Source organism: Bos grunniens, chromosome 11 (assembly GCF_055505025.1).
Source record: "Bos grunniens cultivar Pamir isolate PY7600 chromosome 11, Bosgru_T2T1.0, whole genome shotgun sequence".
NCBI classification, from domain to species: Eukaryota; Metazoa; Chordata; class Mammalia; order Artiodactyla; family Bovidae; genus Bos; species Bos grunniens.
Window position 1 is genome coordinate 105,132,949 of NC_141175.1, and position 22,641 is coordinate 105,155,589.

General features: G+C 53.1%; 2 protein-coding genes across 2 annotated transcripts; one reads left to right on the plus strand and one right to left on the minus strand.

The window, feature by feature from the left end:
- Positions 1–619: 619 nt before the first annotated feature.
- On the minus strand, positions 620–7,669 carry CIAO1 (cytosolic iron-sulfur assembly component 1). The gene is made up of 7 exons (XM_086328214.1): positions 7,406–7,669; positions 6,444–6,592; positions 5,877–5,988; positions 5,678–5,766; positions 5,230–5,431; positions 4,055–4,142; positions 620–3,243 (listed from the first exon to the last, which is right to left on the minus strand). Exons 1-7 carry the CDS (start codon positions 7,542–7,544, stop codon positions 3,003–3,005), a joined length of 1,020 nt encoding a protein of 339 aa, XP_086184340.1. The 5' UTR covers positions 7,545–7,669; the 3' UTR covers positions 620–3,002.
- A 195-nt stretch (positions 7,670–7,864) lies between these two features.
- On the plus strand, positions 7,865–20,882 carry TMEM127 (transmembrane protein 127). The gene is made up of 4 exons (XM_086328215.1): positions 7,865–8,010; positions 8,434–8,751; positions 17,618–17,782; positions 18,471–20,882. The coding sequence occupies exons 2-4, from the start codon at positions 8,508–8,510 to the stop codon at positions 18,776–18,778; spliced, it is 717 nt and encodes a 238-aa protein (XP_086184341.1). The 5' UTR covers positions 7,865–8,010; positions 8,434–8,507; the 3' UTR covers positions 18,779–20,882.
- The last annotated feature ends 1,759 nt before the right edge of the window (positions 20,883–22,641 follow it).

Sequence of the window (22,641 nt, forward strand, 5' to 3'; positions counted from 1 at the left end):
TTAGAGTGCACACTACTTCTAGAGGCTGAGGCTGCTCTTCAGTCGGGCTGCACGCGTTCAGCCAGCACAGAGGGCAGTGTTGGTGCCCTGTCCTGTCAGGACTGTGCCTCTGGGCCCTTCTGTGTCGGCATCGCTGCAGAGCTAACACTGATCGTTGGTGGAAACCAACAGGTTAGCGCTTTCTCAAGATCTGCAGTGTCCCCTCCCGTAAGGAGGCAGTGGCAGCTGCGTGCTTAGAGCAGTTCCAAGATTCAGATCTATAAATTTTCTTCTGAGATTCTTGCCTTCTGTTGTTTTCTGGGAATACTGTTTTGTGTGTGTTAAGGCGTGTCTGACTCCTTGTGACCCCATGGACTGTAGCTCTCCAGGCTCCTCTGTCCGTGAAATTCTCCAGGCAAGAATACTGGAGTGGGCAGCCATTTCCTCCCCCAACCCAGGGATCAAACTCACATTTCCTACATTGGCAGGTGTATTCTTTACCACTGAGCCACCTGAAAAGCCCTTTTTAGGAGTAAATGTGCGTAAAACTGGAAGATGATTCTGATAGGATAATTTCCCTAGGTTGGCAATTTTCTAGTCTTAGGACCCCTCTACACTACAAAAAAGAACTCCAAACAGCTTTTATTATTTGGGTTATAGCCACTGATGTTTATTTACTAGAGTAAACGCATTTTAAAGTAACTTAATTAACATTTTATGAAGAACAACTTCGAAAACAAATTTTCAGGGAGAACAGCATTTTACATTTTTGTAAATCTCTTTCATGACCAGCTTAATAAGACAGCTGGATTCTCACAACTGTTTCCAAAACCTGTTGTGTGAATTGATGTAAAGCTGACTTCACACAGGTAGGGAGTTGGAAGAAGTTTCTAAATAGGCTTCTCAGATGATATAGGCTATGAGATACGTCACTACACAGGTGGTAGATTCTTAAAGGCAATGTGGATGTGAAACCTTATCAGTGAGCATACTTAGCAAGAGCAACACTTGCATTAAAACCCACTTGCCTCTTACACTTTTAATGAGTCTTGCCCATGAGTGTCTTTGTAACGTGCCTTAGTCACTTGGAAAATGCTCACTCACTAAATTATGCAAATCTTTCTTTAATACACTTCATCATAAATCATGTGTTCCTATCACCACCAATCCCCTCAGAAAAGCCTAAGCATTGAGAAGATGTCAAGCTCCTGATGTCAATATGGGTTTTCACAAATTTGAATTTTTGCTGGAAAGCTTGTTTTATCATTGGCAACACGATCAGTTTCCCTTGAAGTGACAGGCTCATTCCATTCATTTCCCAGAAAATGTCTCCCAGAAAATGTCTCCCAAATAGCCAACTCTAAACACTACAGTTTGCTCGTTCTTGCAAGTAGAGATGGTTACGCCATGGACACGGCTGATGGAGCACGCAACTGCACAACTGCTTTTCCTCAGGACAGCCTCACCTCCGTGTGCAGCATGGCCGCTGCATGCCTGCTTCCGACAGAATGCTGTGTGCTCAAGGGTGGAGATCTAATACAATTTATTTGTATTGGTTCTACTGAGGATGTTTCTCAGTGGAGTTGGCAGTATTTTCACTGAGGGCAAGGCATGGAGACCCGACTGCAGTATCTGGTGCCATTCCCTTGCTTCGGAGGTGCTGACCTCTCTACACGCCCTGAAGCACTCTAGGGATTTCTATTGACTGGCAGGCACATTTTGAGAACCACGGCTCTAGATACTGCCCCAGCTGTCTTCAAAATCTAAGGTCATGATTTCTGTGGTATAAAACTGAACTGAAGGCCATGGCCTTGAGGATGGTCCTCAAGTCAAAACCCACTTGGTCGTGCCTGTCTGAGGACAGCCTGAGACCCCAGCGCTGCCGGCCTGTGCCTGTTTTTCTACCTCTTTCAGCATTATTTCCCTAAGGGGCTGCTTCTTACCACTCACCCCCACTATGGAACTCTAACATGACAGACCAGAGTATTTATGTACTGTGGTTCTTTAGAGGGCACATACTGTCCCTTTAGGATTATTTTGCCCCTCACCCAAGACCCAATTCGGAGAAGGCAATGGCACCCCACTCCAGTACTCTTGCCTGGAAAATCCCATGGATGGAGGAGTCTGGTGGGCTGCAGTCCATGGGGTCGCTAAGAGTCGGACACGACTGAGCGACTTCATTTTCACTTTTCACTTTCACGCATTGGAGAAGGAAATGGCAACCCTCTCCAGTGTTCTTGCCTGGAGAATCCCAGGGACGGTGGAGCCTGATGGGCTGCCGTCTATGGGGTCGCAGAGTCAGACACGACTGAAGCGAATTAGCAGCAGCAGCAGCAGCAGGACCCAATTTTCACCCCCACTAAGACTGTATGACCTGTGGCCAACAGTAACTTGCTGCTAGGGTTCACATTCTCTCCGTTTATTTCTCAGCACTCCCCGACTGTCATCACAGCACCTGGCACAGAAGGTATGCAAGGGTTTCTAAGGGAAAGCAGAGGGGTCTCTTATTCTAACAAACGTACATTAAGGAATTAATTTCAGTACTGGCTGCATGTCTTAAATGCAAGGATTTACCCAGAAACTGGGAAGACAGGGCCTACTTCAGAGAAGGACTCACCATGAAATTCTTTTAAATTGTGAATGTCCCTATAACATAAAATAGGACTTGGGACTCGGATTATTTGTATAAAGCTTATAGTCTCAGAAAGGGCTGAGCTACATCCCTCCTACATAAAGATATAATGATTATAAATAGTATACTTAACCTCTGCTCTCCAATTGAACACTGCCCTAAAGCAAAATCTGCCTTAAGTACAAGGCACAGATATTCTGCAGCTCTTTACCAGGGGCTCCGTGTCAAAGGGGGAAGAGTGAGTGGGCCGGTGGCCCTGAGCCTCTCCCCAAGTCTGAATGCAGGAGGGCCAAATAAAGGAAGGTCAAGGATGCTCCTGGTCCTCTTAGGGACTGGGGAAGTCCGAGGACATTTTCTGGGGAAGCACAATTCTATCCAAAGCCAAAGTGGCTCAGATGCCTTCAGACGGCTGATACTTCCAGAAGGCCAACTCTCCATCGTCACTGCAGGAGGCCAGAAGCCCCCGTTCCTTGGGGTTCCAGGCCACGCAGTTGACATCCTGGGAGTGGGCCTGAGGCACGTGGGCTGTCATCGAGAAGGTGGGCTGCTGCGGGTCTGAGCCGGGATCCTCCTCAAATACTCGGATGGCATCATCCCCACAGGCGGTAGCCAGGGTCCCTGTCAGCTGACACCTGGGGGGTGGGGGGAACAGGTGCGTCGGTGGCGTGCAGGTGGCTCCTCCCTCCCCACCTGGCAAGTCAGGGGCGAGGGGCTGGTGCTAGTCTCAAACTCGAGGACGCAGCTGTAAGTCTCTTACCCTAGAGCCTCTAACAAACGTAGCTGCAAACATCACCCCAAGCTTCAAGTGCTGCCATCTAGGTCTCTTTCCATGTAATTAACCTAAAAAACTACATGTAACTCTGAATTGTACTTTTCTCACTTGGCACAGCAGTTGCCCTGACATGAAGTGTTCCTGACCGTTTTTTTAAACTGATGCGACAGGTCACTTAATTTTACCATACTTAGTCCATTTTTGCTATTTCCAAATGTTTGATAGTATAAATAAAACTTAGATGCACGTCAACTTCTTCAGTTATTTAGGGTTATTTCCTGAGGACAGATTCTCAGGGCCCGAACTGCCCTCTGACCGACTCTCCTATGTGAACGGTATGGCTTTCCTAGGCTCCCTAAGGTAGAAGCAGTGTTACCAAACCATAAAGCCCGAGCCATGAAGCCACAGTTTCAAGAATACATATTTCTGGATGGTTTGATGCCGTGGATGGTATGGAGCTACCCTCAGCCTGGGTCTAAGTCTGTCCCCTGCTCCTGTGAACCCTGGGCCAGCCAGTGCTAAACCAGCATGGAGACAGTCTAGCCTGATCTGATGACATGAGGGTGGCTGCTCTATATCCCCACGTATTCCCAAAGGTGAAAGAGCACCCTGACTTCTCGAAAATCACTAGAATGGGTGGGCAGGGTGGAGGGGAGGAGTGGCGGTCTTACCAAGCGACGTCATAAATGGTCCTGGAGTGGAAGCCTGACAAGGTGCAGACACACTTCCAGCTGGCCTCGGAGCCGCTGCATGCAACCCCTGCGTGACAGACTTCTCTTGAGCCTTGGGCGTATCCATGCCCTGGGCACCTCAGGGGAGAACCTGCCCCGCTGCAGAGGAGACCCTGACTTGCCCTCCCCCATCCGCACCACCTGAGGCCTCATGCTCACTCCTGTCCCCATCCGCCCTGATCTGCCTTAGACACTGCAGCCAGACTGGCATTTTCACACCAGGATTCGGAGAAGGAGACGTCCTGCTCCTCAAAATCCCTTTTGCTACAGACTATGTCTGACAACTTATCCTGCCTTTTTGGAGAAGACTCTTGAGAGTCCTTTGGACAGCAAGGAGATCTAACCAGTCCATCCTAAAGGAAATCAACCCTGAATGCTCATTGGAAAGACTGATGCTGAAGGTGAAGCTCCAATACTTTGGCCACCTGATGCGAAAAACTGACTCACTGGAAAAGACCTTGATGATGGGAAAGACTGAGGGCAGGAGGAGAAGGGGACAACAAGGGATGAGATGGTTGGATGGCATCACTGACTCAATGGACATGAGTTTCAGCAAGCTCTGGGAGATGGTGAAGGACAGGGAAGTCTCACGTGCTACAGTTCATGGAGTTGCAAAGAGTCGGACACGACTTAGTGACTAAACAACATCAGGCACCCAGCCCAACCTACCTTATTTCTCTCCAAACTCCTTATGCCCTATGCTCCATCTACCCTATGCAAATCCCTGTTCCTGGTGTAAACGTAGGCCGCCTTTACTTTCAATGCCTTTGCTCATGTGGTCCTCTTTGCATCTAGAATTTCCTTTTTTTCTTTTGTGGCTATGTCTGGCAACATGTGGGAGCTTAGTTCCCTGACCAGGGATCAAACCAGTGCCCCCTGCATTGGAAGCATGGAGTCTTAACCACCAGAAGTCACAGAAGTCTCTTCTTATGTTAAAATGCTACACATTCCTTTCAGTCTAGGCCCCCTTCCCCAGAGCCTCCCTGGACTCTTCCAGCACTTTCCCTGGAGCCCTCCCACGGCACATCTATGAAGGGCCCAGTTTTCTGTGACTCATCCATGTGTCTCAGCCCCTCCGCAGAGATGGGCCTTCAGCCCCTAGGCTGGGCCCTCACCTTGCTCGTTGCCTGGAAGGTACTGGCGCCAGATGCGCACGGTGCGGTCGTCGCTGCAGGACGCCAGGCGCTGGCCACTGGGGTCAAAGGCCAAGCTCCACACGGTGGACTCGTGGCCTTCGAGGGTGGCGCAGCACACCCAGTCATCCTCTTCCTCCCGGTAGAGCTTCACTGTGTCGTCGTAGCTGGCGGAGGCCAGCAGCTGTAGGGGAGGCCAAGGACAGCACCGTATGTGTGTGTAGGGCCCGGGAGTGTCTGTGGTTCCAAGACTTCTCCCTCCCAGGACAGGACAGTCCCAGGGATGTGCTTTTATAAAGGGACTCACTGACATCTTCTGGTCACAGACAGAGATTCCTGGGAAAGCCAGGTTGAGGCTGAAGAGCAGAAGGCGGCTGGGTACAACCCTCCAACATCACAATTACTTCCCACCAAGACACCTGGCTCTTACCTCCTGGCTTGGGTGCCAAACCACATGCTTGACATCCTGTGTGTGGGAGTTGAGGACACTGACACACTCATACTCGTCCTCTTCATCAACTGTGGAGAAGAAAAGAAGGGGCACACAAGCTGACCGTCAGGGGCACAAGGGTGGGGCGCGGAGACTGGGTGGCAGGCTCCCAAGTGCACCTGGAGGGATCTGGACTCACCTTCCCAGACCCACACACTCTTGTCTCGGCTGCAGGTGGCAAGGAGGTTGCCAGACGGAGCCCAGGCCACTGATTTGACCTCATTTTCATGGCCCTCCAGAGTGGTTACACACTGCGAACAGTGAAGAGGGACTAAAATCAGTGCCAGCTCAGACCCCTGTGGTCCTTGCAAGTCCACTCCCACTGACCCAGGCCGGCTCTGGTTCCTAAACCAGGAACATCCCTGGTGGTCCGGTGGTTAAGAATCAGCCTGCCAGTGCAATGCACACAGGTTCCAACACTGGTCCCCAGAAGCCTCCACACGCCCTGGAGCAACTAAGCCCGTCCACCGCAACTACTGAAGCCCAAGAGCTCTACGCCTTTACTCCGAAGCAAGAGAAGCCACCACAAGGAGAGGTCCACGCACCGCAACAAAGAGCAGCCCCCACTTGCCACAACTGGAGAAAGCCCACGCGAAGCAGCGGAGACTCAGCACAGCCAAAAATAAAATAAATATTAGAATAAAAAAACGTTCCTAAACCAGCTCTGGGGATCAAACAGGCAACAATCCTGGTCCCAACTATTTACCTCAAAGTCATCCTCATTCTTCTTCCAAATGCAAGTGGTGGCATCAAAGCTGGCCGAGGCCAGGTAATTTCCGCATGGAGACCAGGCCACCTTCCGCACGGTGCGCTGGTGGCCTTCACAAAGGACAGATTTGCAGATCCAGCTGTCACCTGAAAGCAGAGGACAGGTCAGGCTCTGGAGCTGGGTGCACAAGAAGGTGCTGAACACTAGCTGTGCCGTTGGGTAACAGGGTCCAGCATCAGAGCCAGGCTGGGGGTCAGAGCTCAGTGAGTGTATTGAACAACAGGCTTTAACTGACTCCAGTTACAGTTACAGAAAGCTGGAGGCATCCTTCTGAAACAAATCTGAGGAATCACCCTCATGATTTAAAATTGTCAAGAGTACCTACATGCGTGCGTGCGTGTGTGTGTGTGTGTGCACCCGCCCTAAGCCACTTCAGTCACCTCTGACTCTTTGCGACCCCATAGACCATAGACTGCCAGGCTCCTCTGTCCATGGAATTTTCCAGGCAAGAATACTGGAGTGGATAGCCATTCCGACCTCCAGGGGATCTTCCTGACCCAGGGATCCAACTGGCCTCTCTTGTGTTGGCAGTTGCCACCTGGTAAATGCCCTCGGGTTAAATTTAAACTTCTTCAACTGCTGCAAATTACTTTGAAGCCTACTTTCTTCCTTCTCTTCTCATGTTCCTGCCTCAGCAACTATCACAATTTCCCCAACAGTTTCAGTCTCTCTATTGACATTTTAGCTTCTAGTAGTTGCTGACTCCTTCACCGGAAAACCCGTTCTCAAAGTGGCTAAGGTTCAATTCTCAGAAAACCCCTCCATCCTCTCCCTCGGCCCGTGACCATCGTCCAGGGTCTGCCTGTCCCGCAGGCTGCGTACTCCCCGAGACTGGCACCCACATCAAGCGCAAGGAGACCCCTTGGCGGCAGGGGTCGTGCAGCGGCATCGGGGCTTACCCTCCCTGCCCCAGATGCGGACGCTGCGGTCGCCACCGCACGAGGCCAGCAAAGTTCCCGCGGGGTTCCAGGCCAGGAACCAGCAGCGGGAGTCCGGGTGCGCCAGGATACGGCTAAGCAGCACCAGCGAGTCCTTCATGGCTGCCCGGCGCAGGAGGAGACAAAAATGAGCAGAGCCAGCCGCTCCGACTGCGGTTCCCACAGAGCAAACCCCTTAGGCCCGACTGCCAGGGTCCACCCTGGAAATGAAGCGCCCGCTGCTTCGGCTGCGCTGCCTTCTGGGAGTTGTAGTCGTCCTTTCCCCACCCTACTCCCCCAACCGCGGCCCCACCTCAACGAAAAGCATCGCGGCACGGCCTGGAACTACTAGTCCCGTGAGGCCTTGCGCAGGGAGCCGGCGGCGCGCCCGGGCTGTGTCGCGCGCCGGGAACGGGGCGGGGAGCCGGAGGAGGCGGGGTCAGAGGTGGAGGAAGCCGGAAGTGGATCGGGCCGGGGTCTGTCCGGGCGTTGCGGGTTTGGGCCCTGAGATCTCTCGGGTCGGGGTAACTGAGGAGCCCGTGACCGGGACGGAACGACGCCATCCCGGCACTGAAGCCTGCTGACTGGTGAGGATCAGGAGTCGTTGAGGGGTGGGTCCTATCTGGGCAGAGATCGCACCGCAGAGCGCAGTTCCCAGATCCTGGGTCCCCGATCCTTGCGGCCCAGCTTGGCCCTCCGCCCCTGGGCACCCTCTGGCCAGGACCCCGAGTCCGGCTCTTTCTTCCACCAGTAACGGATACCTCCGCCCCAGCCCCTCTCCCTACTGTATTCTGCCAAGGTCCCGCGGGCCCCCAGCCCTCTCCGGGTCATCGTCTCGCACCTCCGCAGCTCCACTCCGGGGACCCCTTCCCCGCCCCCCGAACCTCTGCAGCTCTCCTGTCTCTGCTCAGCCCTCGGTCCCACCCCCATCCCCTGGGGTCGGCCCTGACCGCCTTCCTCCAGCCTCACCTGCTACGAACCCAGTACGTTGCTCTCCTCCCCCCGGACAGGCAGGCTCTCTGCGCCCCGCGGAGGTCGGCGGCTACCAGCAGCGACCGCTGAGCGACGGCGGGCGGCCCCGGACATGTACGCCCCCGGAGGCGCAGGGCTACCCGGCGGGCGCCGGCGGAGGAGCCCGGGAGGCAGCACTCTGCCCAAGCAGCCGGAGCGTAGTCTGGCCTCGGCCCTGCCGGGTGCCCTGTCCATCACCGCGCTGTGCACCGCGCTCGCCGAGCCTGCCTGGCTGCACATCCACGGTGGCACCTGTTCCCGCCAAGAGCTGGGGGTCTCCGACGTCCTAGGCTACGTGCACCCGGACCTGCTGAAAGGTGAGGGCGCTGCGCGCCAGCCCTCTTCTTTCTGGGCGCCCGGGCATCCTCGGAAGGGTGCGGACTGGAGCTGAGATAGCCTGGGGTAGGCACCTGGTTGAAGGAAACAGCCCATTGCTGCCTGATGTTCTTGCCCACCAGGTGGCTCTGTTTGGGGTCCGGCCCCTCATTAATTCTGATGTTATTCAGCCAAGCACCCACTCCTCAACTCCATGGTAATCTGGACTGCTATTTTCGGCTTCTTTTGGGGGAAGGGCGCTGTATATCAGAGAGAAGATAAGGGTGCTAGGCATCACAATTACCTGTCTCCTTCTAAGGAGCCCGAGATACAGGAAGATTTTTTTTTTTTTTTGGTCGGGGCGGGGGGCGGGGTGGTCAGCTTGAGAAAAAGGAACTTTAAAATTTTTAAAGATTTTAAAAGATGTTTGTGAGTTCTGCAGTCTTTGGATTGTTAGAGAAAAAGGGAGTCTACGGTATTTTCAATAACCAGAAGTCAGTTCCATTGCTACCCTCAGTAAAACAATAGGAGTTTGGCTCGTGGAACCCTCACAAGTGTGACGGAATGAGGTAAGTTTGCTTTGTTCATTATGGTGCTTCCCGGCCAGGGAAGCAGAAGAAAGGGGAACCAGACCATCATCTTTACTGGATACAGGGGAGGCCTGTAGCCCATCCTTCCCAGCCCTCCTCTCTGGTAATGAAGGTACAGGCTGTGTGGTGTGGGGGCAGTATTGCACTGCCTGGTTTTTACAGGGAAAATGGTCAGTGGATTGCAAACAGCCCTTATTAACAGCAGAGTTCATTACCCTCAAGGCCTTTTGAACCATTCCTGAAGGTTTTCTCCATGTGCCACTCCTGGCTGTAATTCATTCCAGATGTGTGTTGCCCCATATCTCGGATTCCTGTTCCTGTTAGGTATCTTTAACATTGTCTGTTTAAGGATTCACACTGCCTGGGGTTTGGTGAAAAGGTCAAGTTCTCTTTGAGTGCCTTGGATCATACACCACTTGTGCAGGTCGAGGCTGAAAAGCCCTGTCCTTGTGGCCTAATGTTGTCTTTCTCTGAGAGTTCTCTTGCTGGTTCGCATTTCTCTTGAGTTTTCAAAGCTTTCGAATGATTTTGTAGAGAACAGGATGGGGGCTTCTGGTTTATTTCCAGGTATCACCGTGATGATAGCTTTCAGTGTGTTGGCTTACTAAGACCTATGGGCTTCGCTGGTGGCTCAGATAGTAAAGAATCCACCTGCAATGCAGGAGACCCAGGTTCGATTCCTGGATGGGGAAGATCCCCTGGAGAAGGAAATGGCAGCCCACTCCAGTATTCCTGCCTGGGAAATACCATGGACAGAGAAGCTCACAGGCTACATTTCCTGGGGTCACAGAGAGACATGACTTAGCAACTAACACTAACACTTACCCACAGGATGGAGACCACGTGCTATGCAGCTTTCTCTGTGGCAAAAAGCCCATCAAGCTTGAGTCGAGTCAGGGTGACTTTTCTGTTAGCACGTTCCCCAGAACTTGCCTTGAGGCACAGCTGCCACTTTGCACCGCTTCATCCAGACCTTGCAGTTGATCCCCTTGGTGGTCAGTATTTCAGGTGCTTGGTGTCGCATCAAAACCGGGAGTGTACGTGCATGCTCAGTCGTGCCCTACTTTTTGTAACCCCACGGACTGTAGCCTGCCAGGCTCCTCAAGAATACTGGAGTGGGTTGCCATTTCCTTCTCTAGGGAATCTTCCCGACCCAGGGATTGAACCCGAATCTCCTGTATCTTCTCCATTGGCAGGTGGATTCTTTACCACTAGCTTCCTGGAAAGCCCCCAAGCTGAAAGGGAATTCATGATGCCTCTCTATTTCAGATCGTTCCTAGGAAGGCTTGTAAAATTCCTGCGATGGAGGGAGGGGCCCATCTGATTCCATGTCTTCATTCCAAAGGTCCAGGAAACTGTGTCTCAGAGAAGTGAAATGATCTCTGCAGGGGCACACAGCTGGGAACGGCAGAGTTGAGTGCACCTCACTTTTGACATCAGTATAAAGTGATGCCATCTCGTTATGTTTGCTTTACTTTAGCTGTCGTAAGGAACGACCTCACGATGGTTTATCTCACTTTGGCCTACATCCTTGTCAAAGGCACATCAAAAATAAATTATTGGTTCTGTTCTCCTCTGTTCACACACGTATCTACCTTTTCTGAGAAATTATCCAAGCTGGATTTTGTCTTTTATAAGGCAGGTCGCCTCCACCTTTACATGGTGCCTGCCCGTCCATGTGTTTAGGGGTTTCAGCCCACGAATGGTTTCAGCCTGGTTTACCTTGGTCTCGGCGGCCATTGCAAGCTGGGAGCGCTTGGTGTCCCGTAACAAAGCTGACAGTGCTGCCTCATGAGCTGTCACAGAAGGTGGTAAAGAATCTGAAGGTCCCTGATTGCTTCTTCTTGGTGCGTGCTTAGTTGTTCAGTCATGTCTGACTCTCTGTGACCCCATGGACTGTAACCCGCCAGGCTCCTCTGTCCACGGGATTCTCCAGTCAAGAATACTGGAGTGGGTTGTCATTTCCTTCTGCAGGGGATCTTCCTAACCCAGGGATCGAACCCAGGTCTCCTGCATTGCAGGTGGATTCTTTACCTTCTGGTCCACCAGGGAAGCCTCCTTCTCTGTACCAGTTGGCTTTTGGGTGCCTGCTGGGCCTTCAGTCGTTTGCTACTCTGTAGGGCTGTGCCAAGCCTCAGGGTCTAGCAGAAATCCTAGTGTGGAAGCCTCGCTATTCCCCATCTCAGGAGAGGCCAGAGCTGTGGGGTACAGGCCTCGTGCCTGTGGGTGCTTCCAGACGGAGAGCAGACCCTGCCAGGTCTCTGCAGGTGATGGGGAGTGGAGCGGGCCAACAGGCTTTGGCATGATGCCTTCCCGTTTCTTGGCCCCTTGCCTGAGTACCAGGCATCACACTAAGCACCTTTCATGCCTGGCTATAGTGTCACCTAAACGACTTCTTTATTTGGTAGGTAACTATCATCACCCCCGTCATACACACACAAACACTCTCAGGTCTCGGGCCCAGGCTGGTCTCTTGCTAAGGGGCACCCAGCTGCTCCGAGTGGCATGGACTCCACCCTCACCACTGCGCCTCAGTGCACACTAGACTGTTCCTCCGTCCGAGCTGTCCCGGGCCTCTTACTTCCCCATTCTGGCTGAGTTTTTCTCACAAGCCCAGGCAAAACTATGTTTTTTATTCCTCTTCCCCTCTCATTGCTGGGCTGAGTCAAAGCCCATCATCCTCTCTCATTCCCAGAGCCCTGAAGGCTTTTACAAACGCCACGGCTTGAAAGATCCTGTTGGGAATTCCTCTGCTCCCCGGGGCTGCCCCCTTCTCACACAGCTCTTCAGCCTGGGCCAGGGGGCCAGAGACATGCCCAGACCTCTGGTGGCCCCCAACAAGGCAGCCCAGATAACCATTCCTTCTGAGCCTCAAGCCCTCTCTGCCCCTCAAGTGTGCCCAGCAAGGGGGCAGCCGGGACCAGAGGCTCAGGAAACATCTCTGGAGAATGAGGGAGTGTAAGATGTGAAGTTGGGGGGATCATGATTGACAGCAAGCCATGGGAAGGTCAAGGGCCTTCTGGGAAGGGCTGGCGTGTCTGAGGGGTGGTGACCAATGCAGCTGGCATTTCCAGATCCTGTAGGGGCATATCCTTGGAGGCAGCTTGGCCAGGACCCTTGGGATCTGTGGGACGACCCAGCTGGGCAGTGGAGGGCCCTCTTGGAGTCTTGTGTCAGAAGTCTTGTCTGGAAGCTAAAAAGTCAAGAGTAGGGTGCAGCTGTATAAAGTGGGTGGATGAATGCTGGAAGGACTGACTCAAGGACTCCAGTGAGGGGGGAATAGGAGAAGGAACAGAAGGGAACTGGCGAGAAGCCACTAGAAGCTTCCTGCCTGCTGCCTCTCTGGGTCAGGAGGGGATGAGAGCCATGGGCAGGTAGACAGGAAGAGCAGGGGCCTTCCAAACAAATCCAGCCCAGTGACTCACCAATGACCTTGGGCAAAGTCAGGTCTGTGGGATCCTATTACACAGCAGCTGCCTTCTTCCCCGGTGACTGGAGGGGACAGGCAAGCAATGGTTACCGAAGTAAACAGGCCACAGCACAACTGGAGCACAGGGTGCATTCAGTCTGACCAGGGTGTAGTGGATGCGGCGCTGGTGGGATCTAAATTCAGCTCCACCTGCCATTTCTCTTCATAAATAAAACAACATACACACAGCATTTGAGAATGGGCTTCTTTTAGGCAGCCCTCTCAACAAAGCAGATATTCATTGCCCTCCCTGCCACACCGATGTCTGGCAGGGGAGGAGAGAAAGGGACATTGAGATCCCGACCCCAGGAGAGCCTGAGCAGGGTTCCAAGGAGGGCTGGGGTAACGCTGCCTGTCTCTGCTGTGTGCTCTGAGACCCTCTGATGAGAGCACCGCGGGGGCGTGGGGCAGGGCTCTGGGGTATCTGTCAGCATCACTCCAAGGGAAGCTTCCATTGGCTTTCCCCCTTGACCCGGAAGGTTTGCTCAGAACTTTAGAGTGGAGAAAAGCATAAAGCAGTCAGGTGGAAACAAAACCTATTTGAACTGTGGGTGCAAAGCCCCTTCTCTGAACCATGTCATCACCCCCGTGGTGCTGATCCTCTAGCCCCCACTGGCTGATGTGCATGGACGGGGCAGTTCTTGGTGTTGGGAGGAAAGGCATGCCAAGGAAGACACTGCTGTGGCCACCCAGCACAGAGGGAGTGGGGCTGCTCCTTCCTGGCACTTCGGGGTCTGGCTGCCCTCAAGGGCCCCTGTGCAGATGGGGCAGGTGTCATTGCTTCCATTGACAGGTGAGCGGGCAGATGTCAAGGCCAACTTGCTCGAGGTGATGCATGACCTGTGGTGGGACTGAGACTGGGTGCCCAGTTTATATGCCTTCTGCTTTTTTTTTTTTTTTTAAATATTTCTTTGTTTGGCTGCACCAGGTCTTGGTTGCAGCATGCGAGTCTTTTAAGTCGTGGCATGTGGGATCTAGTTCCCTGACCAGGAATTGAACCCAGGCCCTCTGTGGTGGGAGCTCGAAGTCTTAGCCACTGGGCCACGAGGGAAGTCCCCTGCCTTCTGCTTTTAAGAGTCAAGACTCTGGCCTTCCCTGATGGCCAAGTGGAAAAGAATCCACGTGCCAATGCAGGAGACACGGGTTCGATCCCTGATCCGGGAAGATCCCACCTGCCATATGCCACAACTACTGAGCCTGTGCTCTAGAGCCCGGGAGCTGCAACTGCTGAAGCCCAAGGCCTTAGGCCCATGCTCTGCAACACAAGATGGCACCGCAGTGAGAAAAGCCCAGGCGCCACGAGAATAGCCCCTGCTCGCTGCAAGAGGAGAAAAGCCCGCACACGGCAACGAAGACCCAGAGCAACCAAAAATAAATAAATAAAAGTACACAGTATATGTATTTTTTTAATTAAAAAAAAAAAAAAAAAAGAACCAGGCTCTGATGGTTGCTGAAGCTTAGACCACACCCAACAGGTTTGGCCCAATAATTCCCAGGAGGAGCTCCATTTATTGCTTAACAACCCAAACCTTTTTGGCCTAGAAGAGATTTCATGCTTCCAGCTGTTTCCGTAGTGAGCTCAGCGGCCACTCGTGCTGACGGGGCTCTGCCAGCATCCACGGTCCTTTTTGACTTCTCACTCAAATCCAGCTCTTCAGGATTTGATCGATTAGCTCCATCGGGGAAATGTAAAGCGGCTGACTCTGGTGCTTGGTGATGGTGAGCATCACAGTGTGAGGGAGCCTGACACTGGTTCGCAGCCTAGCTCTGTGCTGTGTGTGACCTGCAGGAAGTCACAACCTCTTGGAGCCTCTGATTCCTCATCTGAACCGGATGACGAATCCCCTGGAGTGGAGTGAGGCTTAACTAAGATAACATTTGCCCCACCTGTGTGCGCAGGCAGGCATCCCTGGAGGGCAACACAAGAAACTGCCAACAAGGAAGCTGAGAGGCTTCCCTGGAGGTCCAGCGGTTCAGACACTGCACCTCCACTGGAGGGGCTTGGATTCAATCCCTGCTTGGGGACTAAGATCCCACATGCCATATGGTGGGGCCAAAATAAATTAAAAAAAAAAAGATGTTTATCTCTTGGGAGGGGCAGCTGAACATCTGTGAAAGTCTTCCTTGTGACTGAAATAAGGATATTCTGAAACATAAGGCCCCTGGACGTGTGTAAAGGATCCTGTACGTTGTAAAAGGATGCTAATACAGTGGACATCCTGTAGTCACTATGCCACCAAAGAAAGGATCTCTGAAGCCCTGGTGTTCCATTTTTCAGTTGAAACTAGTTGTTAAATTAAAACCGAGTAGCACAATTAAAGCATCACTCAGAGGGCCTGGCCATGTTGAGTAATGTGGGAGGAATCTGAACTCAGCCTGCTGCAGAGCAGAGTGTGATGTAAACCCTTCCACCCTGCTGCTCAGAAGTTATTCTTGGGGGCACTAGAACAATACTTGCATCCTGCCGGGTCCCTGCAGTGTGCTACGTGGACCCCTGGAACTGTGGCGTAGAGCTTTTAGCAACGTTCACAGTGCAGCCAGGACACGGCCCGTGTCTGGGAGCTTTTGTTTCAGAGAGGCCCTGTGGGCTTCTAGACTCCTTCAGGCCCGCAGGGCCAGAGTAAGTGAAGGCTGGACCTTGTTGCTGGCAGACCTTAGGCACAGGCAGGCCTCCTGGCAGCAGGCGATCACCCAGGCTGGATGAGTGGGCTCCAAACAGATGGTCAGCTGACAGGAGAGTGACAGATAGCTCTGAGGGCAGCTTGGCAGGTGACCTGAAGCCAGATCAAGGCATATGAGTCATGTGGGCTCAGCCAACATCTGCCTGGCGAATTTTGTGCCCGAGGCAGAAGTGTGCGCTGTCACAAAGGCCCAGGTCCCCTGGGTATCTGGTCTGGTTTTTCTGTGGGAGGCCAGGCCTCAGGCCAGGTGACCCCATGAGGCTAGTCAACGTCTGGTGATTCCAGTCAGCTTGATTGAGCTCAGGTGCCCTCCCCAGCTTTTGGACTCTTCCTTTGGATCCAGTGTTTCCTGGAGTGTAAGGCTCAAGCCGCCTGTGCCGCTTGTGGCAATTCAGATTCCCAGGCCCTGCTCCAAACCAAGAGCTCAGATCCTCTGCAGCTTGGGCACATGCTCTCAGCCAGCACTCTGCTGTTTCTCTGTGCACCTGAGAGGGATAACCACCATCCCACAGCCTCTTGGCCTGAGATCCAAACTCAGGAAAGAAGTGGACAGTGTAAATCTCGTCAGCCCTTTTCAAAATTTTCCAAGTCCATTTTGGTGATCCATGGTCTAAATAAAAGAAGAACTTGCTGGTGGCTGAATAGGGGAAGTTAAGGCCCATTTTCTACTTTTTATCAAAGCTTAAAATGGTTTCTTTTTGGATCAGCCTTTATCCTGTCTGTGTTTCTAGAACTGTGGCAGGTTGCATAGATATCAAAGGGAACTGACAGTGCAGTCTAGATGGAATAAAAAAAAATATTTTTTTAAAGAAAGCAAGAACGATGTTGAAGTCCCAGAAGAACATGTAGGCTGCTCGCTGTGTCTGGTGTGCAGTTGTCGTCCTGGGGTCTTTCACCAGGACCCTGGGGCCTCCTCACTCTTTGAACGTTGGGTCTCCTGTTTTAGCATCTTCCTTTTTCTTGGTCCCTTCCCTCGTTTTTGCTAGAGCGAGCAGCCCCCAAAGGCTTTGCCCTCATTTTAGAAGGTATTCGGTGCTGTCAGCTTCTGAACCTTTCACGCTTTTGTGGTATAAATCTGCTTCTTAGCTTTTCCCATTTCTGGCTTATACTTCAGCTTATCTCTTGTGTCAAGTCCATTCTAGTTCTGAGACCCTTTACTTCCCAGTTTTCAGAATTCTGTTTTGCCCTTCCTCTCTTTGTGCAGGTCTAGGTCTTAAAAATTTTTTTTTGTTTTAGTAGGATTTGGGGAGGAGCAAAAATAAATAAGGAGGTCCAGTCTACCAGATTTCCTCATGTATTTAGTTCTCGCTTGTAATTCTATGGTTCTCTAAGCTGCTTCAGCTTCTTTTTTATTTATTTACTTATTTTGGCCACACTGTGTGGCATGTGGGATCTTAGTTCCCTAACTAGGGGTCAAACCCATGCCCCCTGCAGTGAAAGCACAGAGTCTTAACTGCTAGACAGACAGGGAAGTCCCTTCAGTGTCTTTTTGAGTGAAAAAGAGGACGGAGTGACTGGATAGAGAATGGACTCAAAGGGGACTCTGGCCCTTGTCCCTTTGGCTGTCTCAGCTCAGAAGTCAAGGGGCTTCTCCTGCCAGCTGGAAGCACACTTTAGCAGAATGGGTTAATATGTCACATTAATTCTCAGAGTCTTTAAAGATGATTAGAACAGCGTGGCAAGTACAGTTAACCCTTGAACAACAATGGGGTTAGGGATGGTGACCCTCCCAGCAGTTGAAAATCATGTATGACTTATGTAATTTATAGTTGACCTCTGGATCTGTGATTCCACATCTCAGATTTAACCAACTCTGATTGTATAGTACTCTTGAGAAACAATCCATATATGAGTGGACCCTCATATTGTTCAAGGGTCCACTGTCCACTGAAGTCGGGTGCTGCACTTGGACTAGTCCCAAGGGGGAAGGGGGAAGGACTCGAGGCTCATGGGAGCAGTGACCCAGCAGTCCTGTCTGCTAATAGAGGATCCTCCCCCTTCTTTGCAGATTCCCTGGGTCCTCTCCTAGCTCCCCTGGATTGTGGTGTGGGGAGAACTCCTCCCAGGTGGGGACTTCCTGCCCCAGGGTGTTCCTGGGAGCCCTGAGGATTTGGTTCTTCCCCTGCAGACTTCTGCATGAATCCCCAGACAGTCCTGCTCCTGCGGGTCATCGCCGCCTTCTGCTTCCTGGGCATCCTGTGCAGCCTCTCTGCGTTCCTTCTGGATGTCTTCGGGCCCAAGCATCCCGCCCTGAAGATCACCCGTCGCTATGCCTTCGCCCACATCCTCACGGGTAAGCCTGGGCCACTCCCAGTGTGGAACCGACTGCCACGGGGCTGGGGCATCCTGTCTGGAGTCGCAAGTGGGGACCGAGGGCTTTCCACGCGCAGACAGTTCCTGCTGCTCGTTCCAGCTATGGCCTTTCACAGAGGGGCGGCATGGGGCAGCAGGGCAGACCCACTCGGCTGAGCCGGAGGGAGCAAATGTTGTTAGAACTTCTAAGAGCTGTCATCATTCTCCAAGAATGGGATCTGAAGCTCGGCTGGGCTCATGGGGCCCAGAAGGAGCCAGAGAGGAAACACTGTGTCTCCCTGGAACGCACGGTTTCAGATTCCCTCTCCTCACCATTCCTGTAGATCAGGCTGCTCTGCTGGTAAAAGGCTTCTCTTGTCCCTCATGACGGGGCTGCTGTGTTGATTTGACCTGGGTTAGTACTGACTCTGATACCTATTCCTCTTAGGCATCCAATGACCTCCAGCAGGCCTAGCAGCCCAATTCCGAATTCTTAAGACAGAGAGAATCTGACCGGCCTTGGCAGGGTCAGGCCTCTGTCCCCAACCCTGGCCATACGAGCTCCCCGGCACTGGGTGTGGGGGCAGGCAGCTTCTCTGAGAATGGGGTTTGGGTGGGAAGGCTGCAGGTGGTTCAAGCACCCAGGCTGCGGGGTGCCTGCCAACCCCCTTTTCCCTCTGTCCCCCCAGTCCTGCAGTGTGCCACAGTCATCGGTTTCTCTTACTGGGCTTCCGAACTCATCCTGGCCCAGCAGCAGCAGCATAAGAAGTACCACGGGTCCCAGGTTTACGTCACCTTTGCCGTTAGCTTCTACCTGGTGGCTGGCGCTGGCGGGGCCTCCATCCTGGCCACAGCGGCCAACCTCCTGCGCCACTACCCCACGGAGGAGGAGGAGCAAGCGCTGGAGCTGCTCTCGGAGATGGAGGAGAACGAGCCCTACCCGGCAGAGTACGAGGTCATCAACCAGTTCCAGCCGCCCCCGGCCTATACACCGTAGTGCCCACCGTGGGCTTTGGTCCTGGGCCGCCCTCCCCACTCTACAGCGCCGCCCCCACCCAGAGGTGCTCCTTTCCCCAGCAGGTCTCACTGGTAGGATCCTGACCACCGCCACCAACCTTCCCTGGGAGAGGCTCTACCTTTGGGGCTGTTCCTGGATCCCCACTCTCGAAACCTGGGGTTCACTGATTTTAGATAACACACTCTTTTCCCTCTTGAACCTGCCTCTCCCTCCACGGTCACTAGTCATTACCAACCAGGGACGGTCATACACGTTTCCCCCTTTGTGGGCCTGATCTCTGAGGCTGAGATTTTTCCCTGGGGTGCTGTTAGCAGTGGACAGTCCATGATGGAAGAAGCATCCCTGGAGCTCAAGAGAAAGGGGACCATGCCCCGCAGGCTCGCCTTGTAGCTGTCCCCATGTGTCCCCTAGCGGTAACTCTGGACCCAGCCCCTCTCCCGCCCCTTCTGGGAAAACCCAGCACAGGGCCGCCCGCTCTGTGGATTTCTCTGCACTTTAGTCTTTGGACTGCCCGTCACATGGGTCCTGTTTTTGCGGGAAGAAGGGGTGGCCTCCAGGAAGCAGAGCACCTGCCCGCCCCGCCCATCCCTGCTGGTGGCCCGAGACCCGGTGGGGACAGTGGGTCTCCTGAGGCCTGGAAAGGACCAGTGTGAAGAGGGCCGCATCTCCCCAGCCCCATCACCTCTTAAAATGTGAGTGGTTTTAAAAGGGAAAAACAGCCAAGCAACACCACCAATACTCTCTTTTTAAACTAGTGACGAGAACGTCGTCTGTTGATCCCATTCCTTCTGGCCCTGCAGCGTTTGGGGCCACTGTCCCTTCCAGTCCCTGGCCATTGCTCCCCGAATCTCTCCCGACAGAATGCAGCCCTCCTCCGTCCCCCTCTCCCTGCCTCCCAGTGACCGTGGCCCCTGGGGGCCTTCCTGTGGGACCCAGAGCTGCATCATTGCCCGGCGGTGGGCTGAGGACTGTGGCCTGGCTGGCTGGCCAGCGTGGTGCTCCTCAGGACTGCAGCGCTGAGACATAACCTGGCCTCCAAGTAGAAACAGGGGCTGCAGCAGGGCAGGAAGCCCACCGCCCTCCACATAGGAACCACAACCAGGGGACCCCAGCTGCGTGAGGCGTCAGAGCCGCCTGGTCAAGACGAGCAGACCTGCCTGTGTCCTTCAAGCTCGGCGGGTCCCCTGGACTGTGACTCGGGGTGATGGTTTGCTGCACACCCCCTCCCCTTCTTGAATGTACTCTGGTCTCACAGTGCGCTACCAGCTCTTTCTTGCCCGGCCGTCACCGGCTGTCCTGTTTGCCACACATGGCCCTGGATCAGCTGAGTTTTCTGCCCTGAGACCTGGGGCATCAAGTGGGAGAAATCTGAGCGCTTCGGTGTGGATCCAGATGGCCACGCTTCTTGGGAATCAGTGTCCAGGGTTGAGCAGAAAAGCAGACAGATCTTTGTGTCCTTCACAGGCCATAGACAGAGTAAGACTGGAGAACGGACACCATCGTTGACCTGTGGATCAAAGGGACTGCCATGTCCCCTGTCCTTCCATGGCCAGACTGCCCACAGGTGTCTGGGCAGATGTCCGTGTGGGCGGTGAAAGCCGTGCCTGTGCCTGAGTGAGCGGCCTCCTGGGGCTCAGTGTGATGCCAGAGCGTCCCATGGCGACTCACACTCTTCCGGACTTTTCTCTCAGGCAAGAATGCGTGATACCTGAGCACAGTCATGGAGCTCAAATCAGTCTCATCTTGCTGTAACGTGCGAGTTTGTCTTTGGAGGATTTCCAGGGTGCAGACAGCTCTCTCTGACCCTGGGGGTCTGAGCTGGCAGACAGGAGACCGGGCACTGAACACGCATGCCAAAGTGACCGGTCATCTCACGAGGACCCACACCCAGGACCCTGTGAGCCGTTCCACGTGGTTCAGAATCCAGTTTTTATTCGCTCCCCAAGCCTCTAGCCTTTCTTTCTCTTTCCCTTGCCCTCCTGACATTGATAGTTGTCATATAAACTCCCCTGGTTGTGTTTTTTTGTTTTCCTAGAAAAAAAAATTAAAAAGCAAAACAAAACAAAAAACCAGAAACCACAAATAAGAATGCAGTTGCCAGTGGCTCCCTGTCATTTTTCTGTCCCAGTTTCCCCAATTTGGTTTGTTCCCTGCCTGTGGGAGAAGCAGGAGAAATTGAAGAAGGGAGTTCCCCGGCGGTCCTGTGACTGGGACTCCACACTTCCACTGCAGGTGCACAAGTTCAGTCCCTAGTCAGGAAACTAAGATCCTCTGTGGCATGGCCACACACACACACAAAACAAATTGAGGAAGTGTGCCATAATTTTTAAAAAGTTAGAAGGAACTTGACCCTGCTTGTTCCATGCGAGGCATCCGCACCTAAACAGTCCTCTAATCCTGACAGCTTCCACCCCGAGGTTCCAAGGCTGGGAACCAAGGATGCCTCCCCCCAGGTCTTGACTTCAGACCCTGAGCTCTTCCCTCTATATCCCGTGAGCTGCAGAAGAGCATGGCTTCAGAAGTCCAGCCCTTGTGTGCACAGACTTCAGGGCCAGGACTCGCAGAAGAAGATGCACGTTCTTTAGAAGCCATGGGGAATGATCCCTGATGGTTCCCCACGTTCCCTTTATCCATTCACAGTGTCAGCTGGCACCCGGGCCCCAGTGTGCATCACAGCGACAGAGCTCAGGGCTCCCTGGAAGGAGCAGCCCACTTGGCCTTTTCATTATTATTATTATTATTATTATTACTGGGGAGAGTACACATGTCTCTCAGGAGCTAGGAATGTGTTCTTTTCTTCTCTCATTTCATTTCAGACACTTAATGAAAGGTGCTTTGCATAAAAAGCACCATTTAGTCTCCATGAGTGAAATGTGATGACATTCAGAGGCCGTTCGCCAAAGATTTTACATTCTTAGTCTAGGAGATGGACTTGTCCGTGGAAAGACAGAAGTAAGTGACTAATGGACAGCAGGGGAAGTGCCGGGCCCAGAGGGGAGGCTGCACGAGGCAGCTTTGTGTGAGGGGCTGTTGGAAGTGGGGTGGCGGGGACTGCTGCTGAGGGAAAGCACCGAGGAACAGCTGGTGGCCCGGATGTGGTGAGAGAAGAAGCCAGAAAGGCATGGGGGCCCGTTGCAGGGGCCAGAAACAGTGGGAAGCCCTGGAAGGATTTTGTGAAGAGAAAGAGGGTTTATCTGAATGACTGGTGACTTAAGGAGGGTCAGCCTGGCAAGTGGGAGAATCTGAGAGCATGTGGAGGCCGGGACCCTGAAAGGCAGGGCCTCTGGGGTTGGGAACACAGGAGCCCCAGTTCCTGCTGACCCATCACAGCTAGAAGGCTGTGTGTGTGAGGTGAAGGGCAGCAGGGAGAGGACCTTGGGAGCAAGAGGAAGAGGCTGTTGCATCTTGTGGGAGAGCAGTTTACTTAACTAGAGAATCTTTTCAGCTGACATCTTGCCCACAGGTGTCTCAGCCACTAAATGGGTCACAAGCTTCTGTTCCCACCAAGGCCCTCCGACCCAGCTGTCAGGAAGGCAGAAACCTGGCAGGGGGCACTGGATGCCCCTTGAGACTGTAGGCTCAGCCTTGAGACAGGAGAGCTTCATAGAGACAGAGACACTTAACATGGTCCTTGAAGAATGGGTAGGCTTTCCTGAGACAACGAGGTAGTCAGTGGAGAGGGACAGGGCTTTTAGGGAACAGCGAGCTGGTGTTCTGAGATACCCATGGAGGGGGTTGGTTAGTGGCTGGACCCAGCCTGTGTGGGTCTGGAATGTTAACCTTATTATCAGAACATGGTTGTGAGATACCGAACCCTTAACACAGAGCCATCGTGATTAAAT

Coding starts and splice junctions, on each gene's coding strand:
- CIAO1 (XM_086328214.1), bottom strand. CDS start 7,544: ATGAAGGACTCGCTGGTGCTGCTTAGCCGTATCCTGGCGCACCCGGAC. Junction 5,767..5,876: donor GAGTGTGTGGGTCTGGGAAG/GTGAGTCCAGAT, acceptor TCTTCTCCACAG/TTGATGAAGAGGACGAGTAT. Junction 4,143..5,229: donor CCTTCCAGGCAACGAGCAAG/GTGAGGGCCCAG, acceptor TCTGTCACGCAG/GGGTTGCATGCAGCGGCTCC.
- TMEM127 (XM_086328215.1), top strand. CDS start 8,508: ATGTACGCCCCCGGAGGCGCAGGGCTACCCGGCGGGCGCCGGCGGAGG. Junction 8,752..17,617: donor GCACCCGGACCTGCTGAAAG/GTGAGGGCGCTG, acceptor CTTCCCCTGCAG/ACTTCTGCATGAATCCCCAG. Junction 17,783..18,470: donor CTTCGCCCACATCCTCACGG/GTAAGCCTGGGC, acceptor CTGTCCCCCCAG/TCCTGCAGTGTGCCACAGTC.